The following is a 22,024-nucleotide window of genomic DNA, read 5'->3' as shown; positions in this document are numbered from 1 at the left end:
AAGAAGAAAAGAAAAGAAAAGAAAGGAAAGGAAAGGAAAAAAGAAAAGAAAAAAGAAGAGATAGATAGATAGATAGATAGATAGATAGATAGATAGATAGATAGATAGATAATTTTATTTCTATACCGCTCCTCTCCCGAAGGACTCGGGGCGGTGTACAGCCAGGTAAAAACACAATACAAATATCACAATTTAAATTTAAAAAATTATTAAAAGTATTACATTTAAGGCCAATTAACTAAAAACCCAAAAATTTAAGAATTCCAAATTTAAAACTCAATTTATGAAGCTAGCCCTGCCTGTCGGAAGAGCAGGGTCTTAAGAGCACAGCGGAAAACTCGGAGGTCAGAGATCTTGCGTATGTCCGGGGGCAGTTCATTCCAAAGGGAAGAAAAGAAAAGAAAAAGAGAAGAGAAAAGAAAAGAAAAGAAAAGAAAAGAAAAGAAAAGAAAAAAAGAGAAGAGAAGAGAAGAAGAAAAGAAAAAAGAAAAGAAGAAAAGAAAAGAAAAGAAAAGAAAAAGCCAAGAACAAACCACAACTTTGGCCTTCATGTTATCAAGTGGGAACAAGCTAGAATTAATTGGTGTGGTAGGTTAAACGATCCATACATTAGAAAGAGCTTCTGTGGTTCGTTCCATCTTTTCTGCTGGCATAAAAAGCAGGGAGGAGCAACTGAAGAGTGTCTGCTGGCAACCTCGCTTCCCTTGTGTCGTGGGGGGGGGGGCGCTTGTGGTGGCCCGAGCACTCTGCCAGGGAAAATGGGCTCCGGAGTTCCGTTTTCGGCTGTGATTGCCTCCTAGAACCCTCTGCCAGCGAAAACGGAGCTCGAGAGGGCTGCTCCATTTTCACTGGCAGAGGCACCGTGGGCCGGTCCTTTGTTGTTTCCAGGGTGGCCCCACGGGCCAGATCTAAGCACCCCGCGGTGGGTGGATGCGGCCCGCGGGCCCTTGGTCCAGTAGCAGGAAAGGAAATAGCAATTGGATGCCAGCGCTCTTCATTATTTGCAAAGCTAATTTGTTGATTTGACAGCTCTGTATGTTTGTTTCTAAACGGGGAAAAAAAAAGTGTAATTTTCCTACTCGCCGTTCAGACACTCCTCAGTCTGGGTTATGATCACTCCTATTTGCACTGCTGAGTGTCAATCAAATCCCTCTGGAGCTGCATCCACCTCACTTCCTGCTTCCTCCTCAGACTTTTTCACTCAGCCATTGCAATAGCATCGAGTGTCTGTATTTCTCTTTAAATTTATTCTTAATTTTACTTTTCCATATAGTGATTTGTTTGAATATCTTATTATTATTACTTTAAAGTGCTGCGCTTCGACTGCCTTCAGTGGGTGAGGTTTAAAGCGTATTCGGCGGTCCGGGGCTCCGGCCGCCGCTAGCGGCTTGATTTGACTGGCGGTTTGTTTCTAATCATTGTTACCGCCATTTGCCGCCATTTGCAGCCATTTTGCTGCCAGTCACTGTGCGAGGCCGTGGTTTGAGTTAGCGGCCATCGGATCTATCGGCTTGAGTCCCTGCCGGCTGGCATACTCATCAGCCGTTTTGGGAGATTGAGACTGCTTCGTTCTGCTGCAGCTTCAGTCCGGCCGTAGGCGCTGTGTTTCGCCTGGCTTAGGACTTGTGGAAATTCGCCTCGCGGGCCGCCATTTTGGGCCCTGACCATCGCCGCTGTTTTTCGCTGCTACATGGGCATAGCGACCTGGGCTTTGGTTTCCAGGGTCGCTAGATTGCCGGCAGGTGGGGACGCTGTCCTGATCGTACCTGCAATTTACAACTACCGCAGAAGGGTGCCTGAAAGTCCCAGGGAAGTACATATTGCTTAATTTCTTTCAATTTATTAATATAAATAAATAAAAAAAAAAAAAAAAAGAAGAAGAAGATAAGGCCGTTGCCTAGTTATAATTGATAGCCCTGTTTTTTCTTGTACATAGTTATTTGAACTTATTTAAAAAAAAAAAAAAAAAATAAATATCAGATATACATATATTAAAATTCATATTACTAATATTTAATTATATATACAATTGATAAGTTTCTATTTACAATTAATCAATAAAGACTATTTCATTGGGGTGATTGGTCATGGATGACAGGGAGGAAGTTGCTCTTTCTTCTGATATGGACAGGAGTCCCTCTCCCTCCCCAGTGCCTTCCCCTAGACAACTTAGGGGAAAGAAATCTAAGGCTTCCAGACAGGTGAAGGCCTCCAAATCTGCCACAGCAGATAAAGATGCCCAAAGGAGGCATAGGGCTTTAGAAAAGCAGTTTGCTAAGGCTAGGCAACGGGCCCAGGACCCTGGTCAAGGACCAATTCCTGAAGGCTTAAGCCACGAGGTGACCTGTGAGCCCTCGGCCTCTCATGATGTAGATTTATTGGCCAGTGGTCTGAGGGAGGATGGACCATCGACCTCTCAAGGGGTTCCAATTTCTGTGCCTAATCAGTCAAGGGCTAGTGTCAGGTCCCGCTCATCCAGTTTTGCAAGCCATTTTTCTCAAGCTTCTAGGTCAGGACCTGAAGCTACCTTTACACCCACTGCAGCAGGCCTCCGTCCTGAAGCGGGTCCAGGGTTCCCTCAGCCTGTGGATTTTCAGTCCTTTTTTTCTCAGGCCATGTCCCATATGTATCAAATGGGGTTGCAACAAGCCACTGGTGCCTTCCCTGCTCCTACGTGCCCTACTACTTCTGCCTTTTCCATGCATCCCCCTGGGGCACAACATCAACAGCAATCTGTTGCCTATAGCCTTGTGCCTGAATCAGCCCGGGAGGACGATTTCCTAGATGACTTTGAGATGTCAGAGGATGAAGAAGAGATTCAGGACAAGCCGGCCTTTCCGGGTCTATTTAAGCCTTCTCTGTTTCGCTCTCTCCTACGCAAGGCAAAGGCTGCCACTAATATGGATTCCACGCCTCTTCAGGGCTCCTCTTCTTCTACTCCATCTGGCCCCAATAGTAACTTGTTCAATCTACCTCAACCTGATGAGGACTTCGTTCCCTGTCCAGATCTTTTCTGCCAGGTGGTTCAAAAGCCTTGGGACCGCCCCGCTTCGTTGTCGGGTCCGAATTCATTTGATCGAAAGCTCTATGCATCGGCCCCTGCGCTGGATGCCCTCCTGCAGTTACCTACAATTGATGATCCGGTGGCGAGTCTCACATCGTCTTCCATCCTGGTAGGTGAGGCTGGGGATGGTCTCAAGTTTGAGGACAAACGAGCCGAAATGGGGTTTCGTAAAACACACCAAGCGGCGGCTTGGGTCATTCGTGCTGCAACCTCTTCATCGTTCTTTAATCGGGCATCGCTGGTGTGGTTGCGCCAATTGAAGGACAGGCTTCCCCCGGAGGACGCACGATTACAGCAGGACCTGGCCAAACTGGTCGCAGCTGCCGAATATTCGGCTGACGCGTCTTTGGACGCAGTTAAGTTCGCTTCCCGGGCCTTAGCTTCGACTGTATCTTCAAGACGTCTCTTGTGGCTCCGTAACTGGAGAGCGGACGCCAAGTCCAAATGGCGCTTGACTGCTGCCCCTTACAAGGGCCCTGCCTTATTTGGTTCATCCCTGGACTCTGTGTTGGTCGAGAACAGGGATAAGAAGAAGGTGTTACCCACGTCTTTCCGACGCCAGGAGAGGCGCTATGTACCTTATAATCGACTGCCCTTTCGACAGGAGCAAGGCGCCGGGGGCACCTCTTACTACAGATCTTCGCAGTCTCAGTACCAGTCAACTTCGGACAGGGCGCCTTTTCGTGACCGCGGTCGCCGACAATCCAACTTCAGGCGACCTTTCAGACAGTCGGCGGGCCGTTTTTCCAGGCGCGGTAAGTGACTCACCGCCTCCGGTCCCAATCGGGGGCAGGCTCCAGGCATTCTCTCACCTGTGGTCAACTACCACCTCGGATGCCTGGATTGTCCAAACTGTCACCGACGGGTTACGTTTGGAATTCACCACCATGCCACAGGACTTTTACTTTCAATGCCCTTGGCCTCTTCAGCCGGAGAAGCGATCTCTACTGTTACTCGAAATTCACCATCTGTTGCAAATCCAGGCCATAGAACAGGTTCCGTTGGGTCAACTCAAAACCGGCTTTTACTCAACACTATTCCTGGTACCGAAATCCTCGGGCGATTGGAGAGGCATTTTGAACCTTCGACGTCTCAATCAACACATCTTGTACCGTCGGTTCAAAATGCATTCCCTCAAGTCTCTGCTGGGTTGCATTCGTCGGGGAGATCTGATGCAATCTGTAGATCTAAAGGAAGCGTACTTGCACGTCCCCATTCATCAGTCGCACAGGAAGTTCCTCCGGTTTGCGTTTGGAGACCACCATTTTCAATATCGGGCTATGCCATTCGGCCTTTCGTCCGCTCCGAGGACGTTTACAAAGTTGCTAGCAGCAGTAGCGGCGTCGCTCAGAGAGGTTCCGGTTCGTCTGGCATGTTACCTCGACGACATTTTGATCCTGTCGTCTTCTCCCGACCAGGCGACCCAGGACCGGGAGCTAGTACTTCAGTCCCTTCAAGACCACGGGTTCACTTTGAATCTTGCCAAAAGCCATCTCGTTCCCACATCGAGTATCCTACATCTCGGAGCAACGATAGATTCGACGCTGTGTGTGGTCTCCCTATCTCCCGACAGACAAGCCAGCATTCGGGAACTGACATCTCAAGTCTTACTACGCCGAACTGTGACCTTACTGTCTCTCTCCCAGCTTCTGGGAAAGTTGATATCTTGCATAGACATTGTTCCGTGGGCGCGTTTCCATCTTCGTCGCCTACAATGGTTCCTGCTCCCTTACCAGAGACAAGGTCGAGCGGAGTCTCTTCTCAAGGTAAAGGTTCCAGCTCCCGTTCGCCTTTCCCTGAGGTGGTGGCTGTCTCCGGCCCTCAACAAGGGTTCCCCCTTTCTGGAACCAGCTCGGATGGTGTTGACCACGGACGCAAGTCTGCGAGGCTGGGGGGCTCACCTCGACCGTCAGCTAGCCCAAGGTGCCTGGTCGTTGGCGGAAAAGCTGCACAATATAAATTGGCTAGAGCTCAGAGCGGTCCGACTCGCCCTGATTCACTTCAAACGCCTTGTATATCGCCAGGACCTTCTGATTCTAACGGACAATGTGGCCACCAAGGCCCATATCAACAAACAAGGGGGGACCCGCTCCTGGACACTAATGCAGGAGGCGGAGCGTCTTCTGTCATGGGCGGAGCTCCACCTCTCGTCGATAAAAGCCGAACACATCTCGGGGACTCTCAATCGAGAGGCAGATTGGCTCAGCAGAGACCAAATAGATCACGCCGAGTGGAAGTTGGACCCCGGCTTGTTCCAGGACCTGTCCAGGAGGTTTGGCCTTCCCCTAGTGGACCTGTTTGCGACGGCTCAGAACACGCAATTGCCAAGATTCTTCTCCCGCTATCCATGTCCAGCAGCGGAGGGGCTGGATGCTCTTCGGAGTCAGTGGCCCCGGGGCCTTCTTTATGCCTTCCCTCCCCTTCCTGTCATCTCCAAGGTCGTGCGGAAGGTCATTCACGAACGGGCGAACATTCTACTGGTAGCACCGTATTGGCCCCGTCGAGAGTGGTTCGCCGACCTCAAGAACTTATCGGTCGAGCCACCATGGAGGATTCCACCCGACAAAATAGTACTAACTCAAGGAGCCATCCGTCATCCGGAACCAGAATGGCTTCGATTAGCCGTGTGGCATTTGAGCGCATAAAGCTCATCAAGGACAATCTGTCTGACGACGTTATCTCCATTATTCAGGCAGCTCGAAGGCCATCAACAATTCGTATTTATAACGCCTCATGGACTGCCTTCACGAGATGGTGTGGGGATCATCACGTAGATCCCACGACGGCTTCTGTTCCGGACATTCTGTGTTTTCTGCATGCGGGATTCTCCAAGGGCTTGGCTCCCGCGACTCTACGCCGACAGGTGGCGGCTCTGGCGACTGTCCTGTCAGGAGACTCTCGTGTTCCTTTGTCTCAGGACCCCAGGATCCGTTCCTTCCTCCAAGGGGTCTCAAATTTGCGGCCTCCGCCGATTCACCGCTACCCCACTTGGGACCTTACCTTGGTGTTGCAGGCCCTGACGGGTCCACCGTTCGAACCCATCGCTTCGTCCAGTCTACGCTACTTGTCCTTAAAGATGGCCTTTTTGTTGGCAATAACTTCGGCGCGCAGAGTATCCGAAATTGCTGCCTTGTCCATGAGAAGTGATCTCTGCATTTTCTATCCTGACCGGGTTGTTCTACGCCTCGACCCGGCTTTTGTTCCCAAAGTGAATACTCGTTTTCATCGAGCCCAAGAACTCGTCTTGCCTAACTTTTGCCCGAACCCGCGTCATCCTGCTGAGAAGCGGTGGCATACTCTAGATGTGAGACGGGCATTGAGAAGATATCTTAAAAGGACTGCTCCTTTTCGAAAGACTGAGGCTCTGTTGGTGTCCTTCCTTCCCTCTTCCCTGGGTCAGAAGGTTTCTTCAATTACAGTAGGAAGGTGGCTCAAAGCCTGTATTTCTAAGGCTTATGACTTAAGAGAGGCCCCTGTCCCGGGTGGTATATTGCCCCATTCTACTCGTAGCGCCGCAACCTCTGCGGCTTGGGCTACCCAGGCTTCGGTAGATGATATTTGCCGGGCGGCCACATGGTCTTCCCTTTCATCCTTTGTAAGTCACTATAGGCTGGATAAGTTTGCTTCGGCAGATGCTGCCTTTGGCAGAAGGGTGTTACAGGCTGTAATCTCTCCACAAGGCCAGTCTACGGCTTAATTCCCTCCCCTTTCTTTTCTAACTTGGGTATGTCCCAGACTGAGGAGTGTCTGAACGGCGAGTAGGAAAATGGTCGTTGCTTACCTGAACGACCCTTTTATACTCGACGTTCAGACACTCCGTCCCTCCCTTTTTCTTGGCCGTGCCTGGCTTTGGTGGAGGTCTGCTTTTTCTCCCTCTGTAGCTGTCTGCTTCCTGTGTGTCTACCTGATGGAGTTTCTAATGGTCGATCCTGCTGCTATTGAGCCAAGTTGTCTTCGTGAAAAGTCTGAGGAGGAAGCAGGAAGTGAGGTGGATGCAGCTCCAGAGGGATTTGATTGACACTCAGCAGTGCAAATAGGAGTGATCATAACCCAGACTGAGGAGTGTCTGAACGTCGAGTATAAAAGGGTCGTTCAGGTAAGCAACGACCATTCCTAACACTTCTTGTTCTCAGCGTTGGGAAGAAAAAAGTGTTAAGCTTTAAATTGTGCTAAGCTTAACAGTTTATTTTTCTCTATTAATAGGGTTAGGTACAATATTTATATAAAGGTTGCTCGCTCCCTTATTCCCCTGTTATAACAGTTATACATATTTGCACTTCCCAAAACCAGAATGGGAAAAAGGTTCTTGCTTTCATTTAATTCACAAGCCTTCAGCTGTTCCTTCTGCAAGCAATTCCATCACTTTGAAATAATTGTTCTCCCCCCAACCCCCCACTTCTCCAGAAATACAACTCCCAAGAGAAGAGGATGCAACTAAAATTTAGTTAAAGAAAAGGTAGAAACTGCTACCGGATTTACCTCTCAAAATTTAAATCCATCAATTTTGCATGGGTTTTTTAGGCGAGCAGCATATGAGATGGAGAATCTGAATATTGTCCCTCTCTCCTTATAAATCTGCTCTTTATTGGTGCTGGGTAAACTTTAAATCTTCCCCAGGTAGTCCTCGGCTTACGACAACAATTGAGCCCAACATTTCTGTTGCTAAGTGAGACACTTGAGTTTTGCCCCCATCTTAACGAACTTTCTTGCCACATTTGTTAAGTGAAACATTGCCGTTATTAAGTCCGTTACACACGGTTGTTAAGTGAATCTGGCTTCCGCATTGACCTTGCTTCTTAGAAGGCCGCAAAAGGGGAATCACGTGACCCCGGGACAGGGCAGCCGTCATAAGTATGACTCAATTGCCAAGCATCTGGCTTTTGATCACGTGAGCATGGGGATGCTGCAGTGGTCGTCAGTGTGAAAAAATGGTCATAAGTCGCTTTTTTTCAGTGCTGTTGAATGGTCACTCAATGAACTGTTGTAAGTCAAGGACTACCTTTACTTTCTGATGGGAATTAGATCAGTGGTGAAATCTAAAATTTGTTACTACCAGTTCTGTGGGCATGGCTTGGTGGGGGGGGGGATAATGTGATTGGGTGGGCGTGGCCAATTTTTTTTTTAACTTTTAAAACCATTTTTTCTACAACCTCTTCGGCGAGGTTTACTTTTAAAAGCATTTTTTTTGGCCAAAGAGATTGTAGAAAAAATGCTTTTAAAAGTTAAAAAAAAGCTTCTGATGATTGTGCGGCTCAGCTGGGCACGGGGGGGCCAGGGATTTTTGCTACCGGTTCTCCGAACCACCCGCCTCCATCGCTACCGGATCGGGTGATCCGGTCCGAACCGGGAGCATTTCACCCCTGAATTAGATGGAGCACTTATGCGGGTAGGTGAAAGAAACTTGAGCGTCAAAGGAAACTTTTGATCTACTTTTTGGTGCCAACGCTGCTTGGATTCATTACCCCGGGAGAATCTTATCACTTTTAATCTCCCACCACTGTTTTGTGTTTATCATAATATACCACTTAGGTGATGATGGTGGATGATCTGAAGTGAACCATTATAAACCATTGAGCAGCACCTCTGTTGATTTATAAACACCATCCCCAGCCTCTTCCTTCTCCGGACCGCTAATCATATTCAAAATAGTCACTTCCATTGTAGCCCGGTCATAAATTCCTATAATCGTGTTTTAAAACCAAAGTTAGCTTCTGCCAAATTGTAATTGAAGGAGGCTTTCTTTAGCTATCCGTCTCAATAAAACGTTAAAAAAAAAAAAACCCACCAACCTTTGGTTCTTTTTCAGAGAGCTACATTTACTGTAGGTATTAATGAGCTGTTGACATGTGGAATTTCAAGGATGGATGCTAAGTGATTTAGAAAAGTAATTTGCAATTCAGAATACGCCGGCTTGGCATTGAGTTTAAACTTGGAAGTTGCAAAAGTTTGAATGGAAATTTAGTCGGGGGAAGCAATTTGTGTATGCGTGAAGATTTTCCTCCCCAGTCACCTCTCTTCCGTCTTTGCAAATCTTATTTTGGGGGACGCTGCTCTTGTTTAGCCATCAGTTGGGTTGCTTTGATGGCAGGGAAAAAAGGAAACAGGAGAGCAATTTATTTCCTTAACTTCCCCAACTTCTATCTAGCAATAAAATTCGGTTTATTCTTCAACACTTTTTTGTCAGTAAGGCATCATTTTTCAGTTGATTTTTCAATTAATTGATCAAAGCTCAGGCATTTCAGAGACTTTGGTAGAGCTATAATGGAAGTATTATTGGTAAGCCTTAAGAGCAAAACTTAAGTTAGTCATTGTGGTAGGAGAAACTTTGGTTTGGTTTTAATCTATCTTGTTCCTATTGAAGTAAGACATTACAATTAATGATTGGAATTAGTGGCTGATTTCTCATATTATACTAAGCCGTGAGTGTTTAATCATTGTTTACTAAATAAACGTGGATGGATTTGCCTGACACGGCTTGTTAAAAGCAAGAAAGCCATTATCTTTTAGGTCTTGGAATTATCTCTGCCTCCAACTGATGAATTTGAATTGGGACCCAAATGGTCAATAAAGCCATGCCATTACAGTCTCCTATAAGGACATTGAAATTCTTTTTCTTTTTAAAGTTTTTTTTTTCCTCATCCCTATCTCCTTTCTATCGAAACCCGGATCACACTGGGACATATTTTGGAGGAATGTGCTATCAGGAATCAGAAACTCAAGCTGGAAGCAAACATGTCCCTTTAATTCAGGGATGTCAAACTGGATTTCTTTGAGGGCTGGATCAGCATTGTAGCTCTCCACGGGCTGGTTGGGGGGTGGTGGTAGAAGGGACAGATGCCTCCTGCAGCACCCTGCTGGCCAAAATGAGGCACAGGGGGCCGCCCACGGCCCCCTCTGTCCTGTTTTTGGCCTGAACGGCCTCCTGCAACTCTTTACTGGCCAAAATGGGGCACAGGGGAGGCACATGCGGTTCCCCCGCGCCTCGTTTTTCGCCCTCCATGGCCTCCTGCAGCACTCTGCCTGCTGAAAACGAGCTGCGTGGAGGAGCCGTTGCCGTCACGTAACGTTCCGCCACATTTTCCCCCTTCGCGGAACTGGGTGACGCATCCGACCCGCGGGCCGCCAGTTTGACATCCCTGGAGAGTGTCGATGATGAGCAAAACTAACACTGTAATAACAGCTTCATCCAGACGGTTAGTTGGAACTTCTACGATTTGATGCAGATGACTTTGTACATCCTTGCTTTTAAACGCGGATGCAGGAGAAAGTTTGCTAGTTAAGAGAGAACTCACGCGGATGACAGCCGGACCTCCTCTTCTCCCCCTTCCTTCTCCCTCCAGAAAGAGATCAAATAGAGAAAGACACGTGCAAGCAGGTCTCTGGAGAAATCACCAGGCATCAGCCGCTTCTTCCCAGACCGTTGCCTTTGATTCATTTTTTTTTCCCCCAGGGCGATGACTGCATTGAAAGAGGCGGCTTTCCTAACTGGCATTCACGGCAAAAACTAGGCTTTCCCCCTGCAAATTCTGCTCTTGCGTTTCTATCGATGACACTTTTCTAAAATCCCGACATTTATGAAGGTCTCCTTTGGATCGGAGACCAGAGGCTTAGTGGAGATCTATTGCTTGAATTGCGATTAGCGGCTAGCCTGACTCCTCGAAGCCTTGATGAGCTTTGAAATATGTCAGGACGATAACCAGAAGCTGAAAAAACCCTAAAATAAGGTGCGCTAAATAAAATAAAATAAAATAAAATAAAATAAAATAAAATAAAATAAAATAAAATAAAATAAAATAAAATAAAATAAAATAAAATAAAATAAAATAAAATAAAATAAAATAAATAAAATAAATAAAATAAATAAAATAAAATAAAATAAAATAAAATAAAATGCGCTAAAATAAGCCTCCCCCCCAAAATAAACCCTCCCCAAAAATATTTAAACGCATGCACAGCCGGCCCCTGCCATTTCCTTTAGTTAGGGTTAGGGAGACAGAGCTGGAAATCAGGTAAGACTGCAAGAGGAGCCCCGTCTTGCTCCATGCACCCCAAAATAATAAGACCTCCCAAAAAATAAGGCCAAGCGCTTATTTTAGGGTTCAAAAAATATAAGACAGGGTTTTATTTTTGGGAAAACATGGTAGTGGTTTATATACAGGACTTCTATATACAGATATACACATGGTAGGCACACACCAGGCAGTCAATCAATCTTCAACTCTACACGGAGAGGTACAACGCAGATAGAACATGACTAGGAGAGAGATACACAAGGAGAGAGAGAGAGACGCCCTCTGATGGCCTCCCTTATATTGACAGCTTCTTAAAGGGGCAATACCCCTGCTGACTCATCCCCAGTTCATCATCTTTACAGCGGCTGGTCAGCTTTAAATCCTCATTACCTTCCCATATAATTATCAAATTCCCCAAAGAAAGTTTTCAAATAGACGGATCTCTCTCTCTTTGTGTCTGTGTGTGCGTGCGTTTTGCTATTGTAAAAATGCTTTTTGACTCCTTTGATTTGGTCCTGTTCTTGTAGGGCTCCAGTTTGGTTTTCAACTCATTGCAGATGTTACTACAGGTAGTTCTCGACTTATGACCACAATTGAGCCCAAAATGTTTTTTGCTGAGGAAGACAGTTGTTAGGTGAATTTTGAATCATTTTACAACCTTTCTTGCCACAATTGTTAAACGAATCACCGCAGTTGTTAAGTTACCAACATAGTTGTTAGTGAACCCGGTGTCCCCATTGACTGCTTGGCAGAAGGTCGCAAAAGGGGAATCACATGACCCCGGGATACTGCAACAGTCATAAATACGAACCAGTTGCCAAGCATCTGAATTTTGATCATGTGACTATGGGAATGCTGCAACGGTCGTAAGTGTGAAAAATGGTCATAAGTCACTTTTTTCAGTGCTGTTATAACTTCGAACGGTCACTTAATGAACTGTTGTAAGTCGACGACTACCTGTACAACTTCAGTTAAAGATGTAAATTATTATTTATTAAATTATTATTATTTATTATTCGCCAGAGTGGTGCCGTGGCCTAGAGGTTGTGAGTTTGATCCAAGGTAGGGACAGATATTTCTCTCTTTGGGCACAATGCGAATATATCTGCTGAAAAAAACTCTGTATTAGCAACAGGAAGGGCATTCGGCCAGTATACACTCAGCTCCATTTGGTTGCCCAGACTCCACCCCTCAAGGGATTATGGCGTCATTAAAATGAGATGATGATTTATTATTCGCCACCCTGAGTCACCTTGTAGAGGAGGTGGGTGGCATAAAAATGTAATAAATAGTAAAGGTGTAAATGTGAGGGTCAATTATGCTTACGCTCCTAATCAAAACTTTGTCGCTGAATACACTGCCTATAAGAAATTATATCCTACTTTTAAACGGCAACTATGGTGACTAAATGGAAAAGGGAAGAGGGATTTTTGCTGGTTGGAATTGGTTTGTATACTTATTATTCTCTTTATTCATAGAGACGTGCGAAAGTCTCTTTTCTGGGACATCTTTCTCTATAACTGAAATCCTTCCAATAAGGAAATTGCTGACCGTTTTTCTTCTTCTTTTTCTTTTCTTCTTTCCTTCTCCGCTCTGCTGCCACAGGAGAAATTACTATGGAGGAAATTGGGCAAGTTTTAGCTTCTCGGGATTATTGTCCTGGATAAAAGAAAACCAAGTAAGGAGCAGCTTTATTGTTTTATCTCAAATTCTACCCTGTTTCCCTGAAAATAAGACCCCAACGGAAAATAAGACCTAGCATGATTTTTCAGGATGCTCGTAATATAAGCCCTACCCCCAAAATAAGCCCCAGTTAAGATTGTCAGCCAGATGGATGCATTTAGTACCGTATTTCCTCAAAAATAAGACCCAACCAGAAAATAAGCCCTAATGCGTCTTTTGGATCAAAAATTAATATAAGACCTGGTCTTATTTTCGGGGAAACATGGTATTGTTTTTGTTGAAGCATTAGTTTTAATTTAAACGTAAGTCTTCCGGGCCTGTTTTCCTTTTTTTGTAGGAGCCAAAGTTGAGAATTCTAACACAGGTGGGAAGAAAAGGAGACGTACTCTGTTCCCACCTCCTAATTTTAAATTATTTTAATATCTCTGCTTAGATTAAATTCCACCAGGAAGGGACCAGTTGATCGATTCGCTCAGTGAAAACAGCATGTAAGGATAGATTTGGCAACCTGTGGTCATTATGCAAGACTGAGGCCTTTTTCTGCCTATCTCGAGAACCCTTCCAACATCACACTGCAAACCAGTGGAACAAGTGTTGTGCTATTTTCCTTAGGGATTTTTTTTTTTTTTTTTTGCAAAATAGAAAAAAAAATTATGAATGAAGGCGAAACTATCATATTCCAGGATAATGTTGGAGGATCCAATTTGGGTTGGTCTTGTGGCCCATCCGTGGCCTGTGCAGCTCGTAGCTGATTCCGACAGTGAGGAGGCTGGTGTGGTGCTGCGTCAGCAGCCTGTGCAGCTGGCACTCGAGTCAGACAGTGAGGAGGCTGGAGAAGATGATGTGCCAGAGGCGGGGATTAAGCCAGGGCCTTCAGAACCTCCAGAAGCTCCCATAAGTGAAGAAGAAGAAGAGGAGGAGTCTCTTCTCGATGCACGGGTGCGCAGAGCTGCCAAAAGGCAGGAGTGGCTCCTCAGGAGGAGGTCTCGTCGAGAGTAAGGCTTGGGGCTAATTGGCCACTCCCTTAGCCTATTTAAGGAAGGATGATGACTGAGGCAATTTGCAGGGAACAACTTCGTTCATTCTCTTTTGTATCCTGATCTTAGTTCTCTTATCAGTTTCCTGCAAATTGCTTCTGGTCTTTCTGCCAACCATAGTAAGATTACGATTATTTATTCTTTGGATTCTTGTAGGCTGTTAAGAAAGTTAATTAACAGCCTTTATTTGAAAACGACTGATTTAATTTAGTAAACTAAGGTTTGTACAGACTTTGTGTGTGCTGCGTTCTTTGGGGTCTGTAGCTGGGGCAGAACAGTTGGTCACCAGAGTGCCAGAAAGAAGTTCCCTGCAAATCTGCTCCAACACAAGTCCGAAAGCTCAGGAGACAAAACCTCTGGACCTTTGGATCCTGCAAGGGGGGGAAAAAAAATCTTAAGCCTACCGTTAATTGTTTTTTTTTTTAATTCCTAAAATGAAGAAAATGATTGAAAATTCCAATAATATTATCATGTCCTTTATCCTTCTTTTTTTTTTAATGGTTCTTTTAAAAAAAAAAGTAAGCCTTCATCCATATATAGTCTTCCTATGTTGTAGCAATCATGAGCCAATCAGAATTATTTATATAGGTATATTTGCTGTCTGCATTCTGTTACGCTGTACTTTGCAGAAGTTTAAAATAAGACATCCTCTGATAATAAGCCCAATCGGGCTTTTGAGCGCATGCACTAAAATAAGCCTCCCCCCCGAAAATAAGACCTCCCCAAAAATATTTAAATGCAGAGCTGGAAACCAGGTAAGACGGCAAGAGGAGCCCCATCTTGCTCCACGAGCCCTAAAATAATAAGACCTCCCTGAAAATAAGGCCAAGCACTTATTTCAGAGTTCAAAAAAATATAAGACAGGGTCTTATTTTTGGGGAACCACAGGTAAACTTCTAACAGCTTGATCTTATATACAACGGGGCGAAGATTTTTTATTCCTGCCATTTTAAAAGTTTAAATGAAACAAAAAAAAATTTTTTTACACTGCTATTTGTTTTCTCCCCCCCTCCCCCCCCGTCTTTTCTAATATAAACTTTATTTTCTTTGTTCCTGTTATTACAAGGAACCGGCCGATCCATGTGAGGAAAGTACAGCTTGGCAAGGACTAATTCTTGAAAATGAGGAAGCGCTTCCTCTTAACAAGGAAGATCAAACCATCCAGAATGTAGAATATTTCTGCTATGTTAGGTGAGTACAAGATGATGCGTATTTAATTTAATAGATGTGTTTGCGTATTCTAGTAAGTCCTGTTTCTAAACTATGAATTATTCAATTAGCCACAATTTAGTGCGTGGAGGGTCCCAGATTGATATAATGCAGTGTGCAACTTCAATTATCGTGGTTATTTGGAAGGGGATAATGAAATGTAGGGAGGGACGCGGTGGCTCCAATGGCTACAACACTGAGCTTGTCGATCGAAAGGTTGGCAGTTCAGCAGTTCGAATCCCCAGTGCCGCGTAACGGGATGAGCTCCCCTTACCTGTCCCAGCTTTTGCCAACCTAGCAGTTCGAAAGCACGTAAAAAATGCAAGTAGAAAAAATAGGGACCGTCTTTGGTGGGAAGGTAACAGCGTTCCGTGCGCCTTTGGCGTTGAGTCATGCCAGCCACATGACCACGGAGATGTCTTCGGACAGCGCTGGCTCTTCGGCTTTGAAACGGAGATGAGCACCGCCCCCTAGAGTCAGGAACAACTAGCACATATGTGGGAGGGGAACCTTTACCTTTAATGAAAAATAAAATTCTCAACGTTCTAGAGAAGATATTTGGAGCTGCTCGCCAATTCAAGCATTATGAAAGCCTAAGTGACTTCAGGAATCCAATCCATCCTTCTCTATACTAAACTTGAAAACTTGTGATGAAAAAAGATTTGTCTACTTACTGAGACCATCCTAGACGTACCAATGCCGCAGTTTTCCAGAGTGCTGCTCCCACTGTCCATGGCTGGGATGTTCACTTCAGATCTTGACAATAACTGAGTGAGAGCTGTTAGACTCTCCCTGTTAGGGCACGCCTCCAGTCCCATGATCCTCCAGTCTATCACTCAGTTACTGGCAAGAACTGACGTGAATTTCAGAGCTGTGCAATTTAGGACTATTTAGGCCTTAATCTTAAAATTTTAGTTCTCTCCCTGACCCTTCTCGTTAGGCTTTTATTTCTTTATTTTGATTATTTCCTTTGTTCGTGACTTCGGTGATCCCAGCTATCTCCTTTCGGGCTGCGGTTGCGTGTGGTGAGTCTGTCGGGCCGCCCACGCTTGGAGCGTTGCAGCCGCCGGATTCCGACTCCTCGGGGCGGATCCGGCAAACTTCTGTGGCCGCGAGCGAGGGGCTGAGCGTGCAGGCTTGTCGCTCTCCCCGCTAATTTCAGGGTGCCAGCGGCGGCTTCGGGGCAGCGTCACACTGTGAGTGCGCTCCCCGTTTGTCTGATTTCTGTCGGCGGCGTGAGGCAAGACTTTGGCGCGCAGGCTTGCCGCCTCTCAATCGCCGCTCGTTTGCGCATTCGGAGGAGCGTCATCTTAAGGTGCGCCCTCCGCTCGGCTGTGCTTTTCCTCCGGCCAGCTCTGCCACGTTCCGGCGGGCTTCTGGACACCGGATCACCAGGCTTGGGCTTACGGCAGCAGCGGGCGCCATTTTGAAGGTCTTGTGGAGCGCCCGCCATTTTCTCTGATCTCTGAGCCGCCATTCTTCGACAGTTGAGGGGGCGGAGTTTGGCCCTTTGGAGGTTTGGACCTTACAGCAGGCAGACCAGCCTGGGACTGCAGTTCTTAGCCCTCACCTGGACGTTTCATCTCCTCTGTATATAGTTATACCCCTTTAAAAAAAAAAAAAAAAAAAAAAAAAAAAAAAAAGGACAGTTTTGGAATCGATTTGTTACTTACCTACTCTTGTTGACTTCAAAAAAAAAAAAAAAAAAAAAAAAATTAAATACATTAATAATAATAACATATATTTCTGGAATCAAAGAACAAGGACAGTTGGCACCCGTGGGCTACATCCTTGTCCCAAGCCTATCATACCTACCTGCCAGTCCCGTGCCTCCTTGGTCGGCCTGAGCAAATTGTCAACATGGCTGACCATGCATTATCCTCGGATTCTGACCCTGACCACAGTCCGCCACACAGTCCAGCCAAGCGGGCCAAAAAGGCATCCAAGAAACGCTCCATGTCTTCCAGCCACACTTCTAGGAAGTCAAAAGCTTCCAAAGGTTTGGACAGAGACGCTCAACGCCGTCATAATGCACTTGAGAAGCAATGGGACAAAGCAAGGTTGGCGGCTGTGGCAGAAGTGGGCCTTGGCACAAGCGTATCTCTTCACGAACCAGTCGTTCGGGACTATTTGTCTTCGGGTTCCCCAGCCTCATCTCCAGAGAGGAATGTCATTCCGGCTGCGCCTCACGCCCACCAGTTACACCTTGTCAAGGGTGTCTCTCAATCACTGCCAGATGTCTCTAGGGCGGGAATCTCTTCCTCCCAGAGACCGGTCTGTCACCCACCTGAGGCCACGTTTACCCCTACTGCAGCTGGTCTTCGGGGTCCCGATGGGGCGCTCGCTCCGTCACCTATGGACATGCAAGCATTTTTCGCCTCTGCATTCTCTTCGTTCTTAGCTGCCGGAATGCAACAAGCGTCCCTGCCTCCGCCAGCCCCTTCCTCGGCTCGCCCCGTTCAACTGAGTCATCAGGTTGCCTCGACCCGAGCTGATAGGAAACAATCTGCCTCCTCCTCTCGGGCTGAATCTGACCATGGTGAAGAATGCCCAGAGGATATCGAATTTTCGGACGATGAGGACTTACCACCGGATTCCCCAGCTTTCACGGGGTTGTTCCGTCCGTCAATGTTTAAATCGCTACTGCACAAGGCTCGCCTTACCACCAATTTGACCACACCTGGCGTGGAACCGTCTGGCGCTAATGCGTCTGCGGGCCCCCACGATGCGTTATTTATGTCCGCCAAACCAGACAAGGAGGTGATCCCGTGCCCGCGCCTATTCCTAGACGTTCTCCAATCACCTTGGGGGCAACCCGGGTCGCTGACATCGCCCAGTACCCTTGACCGGAAGCTGTACTGTACTGCACCCGAATTAGAGGATCTCCTGACCCTTCCCACTGTAGATCCACCTGTGGCGTCTTTGGCCTCTAACTCATTAGTATCCACGGACTCTCTAGACGGTCTTAAGTCAGAGGACCGCAGAGCTGAGCTAGCCTTCCGGAGGTCCCACCAAGCGGTCGCCTGGGCAATTAGGACGGCGACCGCTACTTCCTTCTTCAATAGAGCCACGCTGATTTGGCTGAAACAACTCCGACAGAGGCTGCCTCCGGAAGAGACTAGGCTTCACCAGGACGTAAATAAGATCGTGGCTGCCACCGAGTATTCGGCAGATGCCTCGCTTAACTCGGTGAAGTTTGCGTCCCGGGCCTTGGCTTCATCTATCTCTTCCAGACGTTTATTCTGGCTCCGACATTGGAGGGCGGACCTCAAGGCCAAATGGAGGCTGGCATCGGCTTCATATAAGGCACCAAATTTGTTTGGACCTGCTCTGGACCCGCTTCTGGTAGAGGATCGTGACAAGCGTAAGATCCTCCCGACGGCATACCGACGCACGGAGAGGAGGTACACTCCCTACAGCCAGCGCCCATCCTTTCGCTCCTTTCAAGGTTCGGGGGGCTCATTCTCACGCAGGCCCTCTTTCACCGGCCCTGACAGGGCACAGGGGAGGGACTCCTTTCGTGACCGGAGCAAGTTCCAGCCACAATCAAAACGCCCCTTTCGTGGATCCAACTTTAGGCAGTCTCGCAGGGGCAAATGACTCGCCCCTCACAGGGCCCATAGGAGGGAGACTTCAATTGTTCCATCACCAGTGGGCCCTTTCGACCAAGGACTCTTGGGTACTCCGTACCATCTCTTCTGGTCTCTCTATCGACTTTATCGGAGCTCCGCCGAGTCGCTTCGTCCCCTGCCCAGTTCCAACGTCTGTGGAGCGGCACCAACTGATGCTGCAGGAGATAGCCCATCTGTTGAGCATCGATGCAATAGAACCGGTTCCCCATTCGGAACGAGGATCGGGTTTCTATTCGACTTTCTTTCTTGTCCCAAAGAACTCAGGGGGCTGGCGCGGTATCCTGAACTTAAAGCTCCTGAACCTGTCGGTGGAGTACCGCAGGTTCAAGATGCATTCACTTCGGTCGATACTAGCGGGGGTTCGATCTGGAGACTTGCTCCAATCGGTGGACCTGAAAGAAGCCTACCTACATGTTCCAGTTCACCCTCTCCAGAGACGCTTCCTGAGGTTCGAGTACGGCGGGAGGCACTTCCAGTACCGGGCGATGCCGTTCGGCCTCTCCTCCGCCCCTCGCACCTTCACCAAACTCGTGGCTGTGGTGGCTGCCTCACTCCGTCTTCAATCGGTGCGAGTGATGTGCTATCTCGACGATGTCTTGATACTATCTTCATCTCCAGATCAAGCATCGCGCGACCGGGCCCTCGTCCTGGACACGTTCCAACGCCACGGGTTCTCGATAAATCTGGAAAAGAGCCACCTCGTGCCAGTTACCAGTCTGCTTCACCTCGGAGCCCTGATCGATTCGGTCAAAGGACAGGTTTTTCTTTCGCCAGACAGGGTTCAAAGCATCTCCGACCTGATCAGACAAATTCTACCACTGGAGAAGGTACCGCTCTCGCTCCTATCACAACTGCTGGGGAAAATGGTGTCCTGCTACAACGTCGTTCCGTGGGCACGCAGACACTCCCGGGCGTTACAGTGGTTTCTCCTGCCCTTCCAACGATCGGGCTCTGCCAACTCGAGTCTCCGGGTGTCCTTGCCTCCCCAGACACGCCTGTCGATGTCCTGGTGGATCTCACCTGCCATTCTACAGGGCTGCGACTTCACAGAGCCGGACAGGCTGACCTTAACGTCGGACGCCAGCCTACGAGGTTGGGGAGCACATCTGGGCAACCTTGTGACTCAGGGTCAGTGGTCCGCGATGGAGAGCCGCTGCAGCATAAATCTGCTCGAGCTAAGGGCAGTGAGGTTGGCGCTTTGTCACTTCCAGAAGTCGGTGGAGGGTCGACACATTTTGATCCTTACCGACAACACCGCGGCAAAGGCGCATATAAACAAGGAGGGAGGCACAAGGTCAAAGTCACTAATGTTCGAGGCGGAACATCTGTTCCACTGGGCGGAACGTCATCTACGGTCGATAAAGGCGGAACACATCTCGGGTGTGGACAATGTCCAAGCCGACTGGCTAAGCAGGGAACGGATAGACCCAGCGGAGTGGCAACTCCAACCCCGCCTGTTTCAAGAGATCTGCCAGAGGTTCGGCACTCCGATGATCGACTTGTTTGCCTCACGACTGAACGCTCAACTGCCACGCTTCATATCCCGCTACCCAGACCCGTCGGCGGAGGACCGCGACGCCCTGAGGTGCAAGTGGCCGGTAGGCCTCCTATACGCATTTCCCCCCATCCCTCTACTGTCACGAGTCGTGAGGAAATTGCTGAAGGAACAGGCGGACCTGATCCTGGTGGCTCCCAATTGGCCACGCAGGGCCTGGTACGCAGACCTTCTCTCTCTCTCCGCGTCTCCGCCCTGGGTGATTCCGCCCGCCCAAGTAGTCCTGCTCCAAGGGGCCGTCTGTCATCCGGAGCCCCAATGGCTCCACTTGGCCGTTTGGCGTTTGAGCGCGTGCTCCTAAAAAAGTCACATCTGTCAGACGGAGTCGTCAAGATTATTCAGGCTGCTAGACGACCGTCCACTTGCCGTATCTACGAGGCTTCCTGGAGATCCTTCTGCGCTTGGGGGGCTTCGAGGCATGTGGATCCCACCTCAGCGTCGGTGGAGGAGGTTTTAGAATTCCTGCATTCCGGCCTTCAGAAAGGTCTGGCCCCGGCGACTCTGAGGCGACAAACTGCGGCCTTGTCTACCGTTTTAAAGTGTCCTCCCTACGACTCTCTTTCACGACACCCGCTCATCAGGGGTTTCCTTCACGGCGCGACCAATCTCTGCCCGCCACAGGTCCACAGATACCCTTCCTGGGATCTCACTCTGGTGCTTCGGGCCCTGACAGTTCCTCCATTTGAACCTATTAGGACAGCTACGCTAAAACATCTGTCATTTAAGATAACATTCCTGTTGGCTATCACTTCCGCCCGTCGGGTGTCGGAGATCTCAGCGCTCTCTATTCGGGAGGACCTCTGTCTTTTCCGCGACAGTGTGGTGGTTCTCAGGCTTGACCCTACGTTCCTTCCGAAAGTAAATACTCCCTTTCACCGGGCCCAGGAATTATCCTTGCCTGACTTCTGTCCAGCTCCGAAGAACTCTGTGGAACGACGCTGGCATAAACTCGACGTTAAGCGGGCTCTGCGTATCTATCTACGTCGGACCTCATCATTTCGTAAAACGGAGGCCCTGCTGGTCTCCTTCCATCCTGCCTCGATGGGACAAAAGATCTCTGCGGCTACAGTCGGCAGGTGGCTCAAGGCGTGTATCTCATTGGCGTATGAGTTGTCGGGACGGCCTGTTCCAGGTAGGATCCTACCACACTCCACCCGCAGCGCGGCTACCTCCGCTGCGTGGGCGACACAAGCCTCGGTGGAAGAGATTTGCCGGGCTGCGACGTGGTCCTCTGTGTCACAGTTTATTCGTCACTATCGGATTGACTCATATGCTTCTTCGGACGCTGCCTTCGGGCGCCGAGTTCTACAGAGGGTAGCCTTGGACACGGGTTCGGGGCATCCAGTCTCCCACCCTGGTACTTGAGCTTGGGTATGTCCCAGCCATGGACAGTGGGAGCAGCACTCTGGAAAACGGACGTTGTCTTACCTGAACGTCCCTTTTAGGAGTGCTGCGACCACTGTCCATTCCCTCCCTTGTTTGTGTGTTAGTCTGCTGTTGCAGTTTCTTTCAGACTGTCTGCCGTGTTTCCAGTTCCCGTGTTTGGATTGACTGTTGGACCTTTCTCCTGGAGTCTTGCTGTGTCTTCGTGATAGACTGGAGGATCATGGGACTGGAGGCGTGCCCTAACAGGGAGAGTCTAACAGCTCTCACTCAGTTATTGTCAAGATCTGAAGTGAACATCCCAGCCATGGACAGTGGTCGCAGCACTCCTAAAAGGGACGTTCAGGTAAGACAACGTCCGTTTCACTCTCTTTGTAAGACGTCATGAGTCTGGTTTGAGTGTGGCTTGTGGCAATAGACAGATACATTTTGGGCAGTGGGAAATAGCT

General features: G+C 48.1%; 1 protein-coding gene across 1 annotated transcript in view; it reads left to right on the top strand.

Moving 5' to 3' along the window:
- The window catches only part of CHM (CHM Rab escort protein), an 89,076-nt gene that overhangs the window by 13,283 nt on the left and 53,769 nt on the right, over positions 1 to 22,024 (top strand). The window contains exons 3-4 of the mRNA XM_070952129.1: positions 12,682 to 12,754; positions 14,863 to 14,987. Coding sequence (XP_070808230.1) covers positions 12,682 to 12,754; positions 14,863 to 14,987 — 198 coding nt within the window. The remainder of the gene's footprint in view (positions 1 to 12,681; positions 12,755 to 14,862; positions 14,988 to 22,024) is intronic.

The sequence above is a fragment of the Pituophis catenifer genome, unplaced genomic scaffold, assembly GCF_029215685.1.
Source record: "Pituophis catenifer annectens isolate HBS135680 unplaced genomic scaffold, rPitCat1.0.hap2 SCAF_11, whole genome shotgun sequence".
Taxonomy (NCBI): Eukaryota; Metazoa; Chordata; class Lepidosauria; order Squamata; family Colubridae; genus Pituophis; species Pituophis catenifer.
This window is presented reverse-complemented; position numbering and strand designations above follow the sequence as displayed.